Source organism: Macrobrachium nipponense, chromosome 19 (assembly GCF_015104395.2).
Source record: "Macrobrachium nipponense isolate FS-2020 chromosome 19, ASM1510439v2, whole genome shotgun sequence".
In the NCBI taxonomy this organism is placed as follows: Eukaryota; Metazoa; Arthropoda; class Malacostraca; order Decapoda; family Palaemonidae; genus Macrobrachium; species Macrobrachium nipponense.
The window spans coordinates 75,510,652-75,514,632 of NC_061088.1; the positions used below are offsets into that span (position 1 = coordinate 75,510,652).

General features: G+C 50.5%; 1 protein-coding gene across 1 annotated transcript; it reads right to left on the bottom strand.

Annotated features, from left to right (window-relative positions):
- Positions 1-778: 778 nt before the first annotated feature.
- LOC135212081 (golgin subfamily A member 6-like protein 22) lies at positions 779-3,081 on the bottom strand. Its single transcript, XM_064245446.1, has 3 exons — positions 2,623-3,081; positions 1,649-2,513; positions 779-1,554 (listed from the first exon to the last, which is right to left on the bottom strand). The coding sequence occupies exons 1-3, from the start codon at positions 3,079-3,081 to the stop codon at positions 779-781; spliced, it is 2,100 nt and encodes a 699-aa protein (XP_064101516.1).
- Between the last annotated feature and the right edge of the window lie 900 nt (positions 3,082-3,981).

Sequence of the window (3,981 nt, forward strand, 5' to 3'; positions counted from 1 at the left end):
TGCAGCCCGTGAGGTGCACTGATGGCACTAACCCCTATTCATTTGGGGGTTTAGTCTAACAAAATAAATTTCGTGGTACGTCATTTATGCTTTAAGAGAACGTCAGTGATTAAACATAATTCGTTGGATTAGTGAGTACTTAAAATCAATTAATTCGCTGTATCATAATTATATTCATGTTCTGTAAGGGAACATATTTCAGAAAAATGCATCTCCCGAGCTCCACAGACTTTCTCCTTACCTCCTGAGCTCCATCGACTGTCTTCATATCTCCAAAGCTCCACAGACTTTCTCCTTATCTCCTGAGCTCCACAGACTTTCTCCTTATCTACCTACATCTCGAGCTCCATGGATTTTCTCCTTGTCTCCCGAGCTCCACAGACTTTCTCCTCATCTCGTGAGCTCCAACGACTTTCTCCTTGTCTCCTGCACTCCACAGACTTTCTCTGTATCTCCTGAACTCCATCGACTTTCTCCTTATCTCCCGAGCTCCACAGACTTTCTCCTCGTCTCCCAAGCTCCACAGACTTTCTCCTCGTCTCTCGAGCTCCACAGACTTTCTACTCGTCTCTCGAGCTCCACAGACTTTCTCCTCGTCTCTCGAGCTCCACAGACTTTCTCCTCGTCTCCCCTCCCAGCTCTCAAGACAGTTTCTCCTCGTCTCCCAAGTCCACAGACTTTCTCCTCGTCTCCAAGCTCCACAGACTTCTCCTGGTCTCCCAAGCTCCACAGACTTTCTCCTGTCTCCCTCGAGCTCCACAGACTTTCTCCTCGTACTCTAGCTAAGCTCCACAGACTTTCTCCTCATCTCGTGAGCTCCAACGACTTTTTCCTCGTCTCCCAAGCTCCACAGACTTCTCTCTCCCGCTCCACAGACTTTTCTCAATAGTCCTCCCAGCTCCACAGACGAACTTTCATCTCCTCGTCTCCCGAGCTCCACAGACTTTCTCCTCGTCTCCCAAGCTCCACAGACTTTCTCCTCGTCTCCCAAGCTCCACAGACTTTCTCCTCGTCTCCCAAGCTCCACAGACTTTCTCCTCGTCTCCCGAGCTCCACAGACTTTCTCCTCGTCTCCCGAGCTCCACAGACTTTCTCCTCGTCTCCCGAGCTCCACAGACTTTCTCCTCGTCTCAAGCTCCACAGATTTCTCCTCGTCTCCAGCTCCAGACTTTCTCCGTCTCCCAAGCTCCACAGACTTTCTCCTCGTCTCTCGAGCTCCACAGACTTTCTCCTCGTCTCCCGAGCTCCACAGACTTTTCTCCGTCTCCCAGCTCCACAGACTTTCTCCTGTTCCACAGACTTTCTCCTCGTTCAAAGCTCCCCCCACAGACTTTCTCCTCGTCTCTCGAGCTCCACAAGACTTTACTCCTCGTCTCCCAAGCTCCACAGACTTTCTCCTCGTCTCCCGAGCTCCACAGACTTTCTCCTCGTCTCCCGAGCTCCACAGACTTTCTCCTCGTCTCCCGAGCTCCACAGACTTTCTCCTCGTCTCCCGAGCTCCACAGACTTTCTCCTCGTCTCCCGAGCTCCACAGACTTTCTCCTCGGCTCCAAGCTCCACAGACGTTTCTACTGTCTCTCGAGCTCCACAGACTTTCTCCGTCTCCGAGCTCCACAGACTTTCTCCTTGTCTCTCGAGCACCACAGACTTTCTCCTCGTCTCCCAAGCTCCGACAGCACTTTCTCCTCGTCTCCCGAGCTCACAGAAACTCTCTCCCTCTGTCTCCCCAAGCTACACAGACTTTCTCCTCGTCTCCCAAAGCTCCCACAGACTTTCTCCTCGTCTCTCCACAAGAGCTCCAGCAGACTTTCTCCTCGTCTCCCACAAAGCTCCACAGACTTCTCTCGTCTCCCCAAGCTCCACAGACTTTCTCCTCGTCTCCAAAGCTCCAACAGACTTTCTCTCCCAAGCTCCCAAGCTCCTTTCCCGTCTCCCAACACGACTTTCTCCCTCGCTCTCGAAGCTCCACAGATTTTTCCTCTCTCTCCCGAGCCTCCACAGACTTTTCTCCTCGTCTCCGAAGCTCCACAGACTTTCTCCTCGTTCCGTTCCACAGACTTTTCCCGTCTCTCCCGAACTCCACAGACTTTTCCTCCTCGTCCCCATTTCCCTTCACACAGACTTTCTCCTCGGTTCCTCTCCACAAGACTTTCTCCTCGTTCTCCCGATCTCCACAGACTTTCTCCTCGTCTCACAAGACTTTCCACACAGACTTTCTCAATCGTCTCCGATTTCTCCACAGACTTTCTCCTCGTCTCTCGAGCTCCTTTCCACAGGACTTTCTCCTCGTCTCTCGAGCTCCTTTCCACAGACTTTCTCCTCGTCTCCGATCTCAAGCCTACTTTTCCCGTCTCCCGATTTCTCCACAGACTCCTCCTCGTCTCCCAAGATTTCTCCACAGACTTTCTTTCTCGTGCGATCTCCCAAGCTCCCAGACTTTCTCCGTGTCTCCCGATCTCCACAGACTTTTCTCTCGTCTCCGAGCTCTCCACAGACTTTCTACTCGTTCTCCCCTCCAACGAGATCTCCACAGAACTTTCTCCTCGTTCCCTCCCGAATCTCCACAGACTATACCTCGTTTCTCCACGATTTCACGACTTTCTCCTCGTCTCCCGATCAGACTTTCTCCCTCGTCTCCCTCAGCTCCCGCTTTTCCCTCCTCCGGGTTTCTCCCGCGACCACAGACTTTTCTCCTCGTCTCCCGATCTCCACAGACTTTCTCCTTGTCTCCTCGAGCTCCACAAGGATTTTCTCCTCGTTCTTCCGGTCGCCACAGACTTTCTCCAAAATTGTCTCCGTCCACAGACTTCTCCTGTCTCTCGAGCACACAGACTTTCTCTGCTCTCTCGAGCACCACAGACTTCTTTCGCTGCTCCTTTGACTCTCGAAGCACACAGACTTTCTCCTTGTCTCTCGAGTTCCACAGACTTTTTCTGTCTCTTCCGACCTCCACAGACTTTCTCTGTCTCTCCCGAGCTCCGCCGACTTTCTCTGTCTCTTCCGACCTCCACAGACTTTCTCTGTCTTTCCTGAGCTCCACAGACTTTCTCTGTCTCTCCGGAGCTCCGCCGACTTTCTCATTGTTTCCCAAGCTTCACAGACTTTCACCTACGCCGCATCGACTTCCTCATTGTTTCCCGAGCTCCATCGACGTTCTCCCTATCTCCAAAACTCCATGGACTTTCTTCTTGTCTCCTGAGCTCCACCGACTTTCTCATCGTTTCCCGAGCTCCATGGACGTTCTCCCTATCTCCGAAGCTCCATGGACTTTCTCCTTGTCTCCCAAGCTCCACTGACTTTCTCCCGAGCTCCATGGACTTTCTGCCTATCTCTCTGGACTTTCTCCCCCAGTTCCTCCGCATCACTCTGGGGCAAAAAAAAAGGAACAAATATGAAATCCAACTAAGCGAATTTTGAGTAAACGTCGGACAAAAGGGCTAAATGACGGACTGCCTGAAACGAGATTTCCCCACAAACGAAACTGCTATAAAAAGTGGAGACCCTTGGAGCAACTTCTTAATTAACAGTGCGGCGTCCCAGAGAATATATTATATTCGGTCTGGTGCGGGACTGATGATGATGACCTTGGGAGAGTTGGCCTTTAGGCCGAGACAGCTAAATCAAGTGTGTCCTAAAAAATAGAAAATGAGATAAAAAGGAAATAATGAACACATCTTCCTCTTGTCTGTTAATGTCACTGAGATACCAGTATAGATTGTGCTTAAAATCCACTTTCAGTTGCTTGACGATGTTCGAGCTACTTTCCTTTTTCTTTTTGAGTTTATTTTCATTTCAGTACAGTTTAGAGAGAGAGAGAGAGAGAGAGAGAGAGAGAGAGAGAGAGAGAGAGAGAGAGAGAGAGACCCGAAATGTGAATATATTCTAAGTTAGAACAGAAGTATCAGTGACCTTAAGATTGGATTGGAATATAACATTTAGGCCAAAAGCCAAGCGCTGGGACCAAATAGGTCATCAAGCGCC

Bases quoted from the DNA above. Each gene is read 5' to 3' on its own strand.
- LOC135212081 (XM_064245446.1), bottom strand. From the start codon at position 3,081: ATGAGAAAGTCGGCGGAGCTCCGGAGAGACAGAGAAAGTCTGTGGAGC. The intron at 2,514-2,622 runs GTCTGATCGGGA...ATCTCGTTGGAG, and splicing joins TGAGGGAGACGAGGGAGAAA to GGGAGAACGAGTAGAAAGTC. The intron at 1,555-1,648 runs GTCTGTGGTGCT...ACGTCTGTGGAG, and splicing joins GCTTGGGAGACGAGGAGAAA to CTTGGAGCCGAGGAGAAAGT.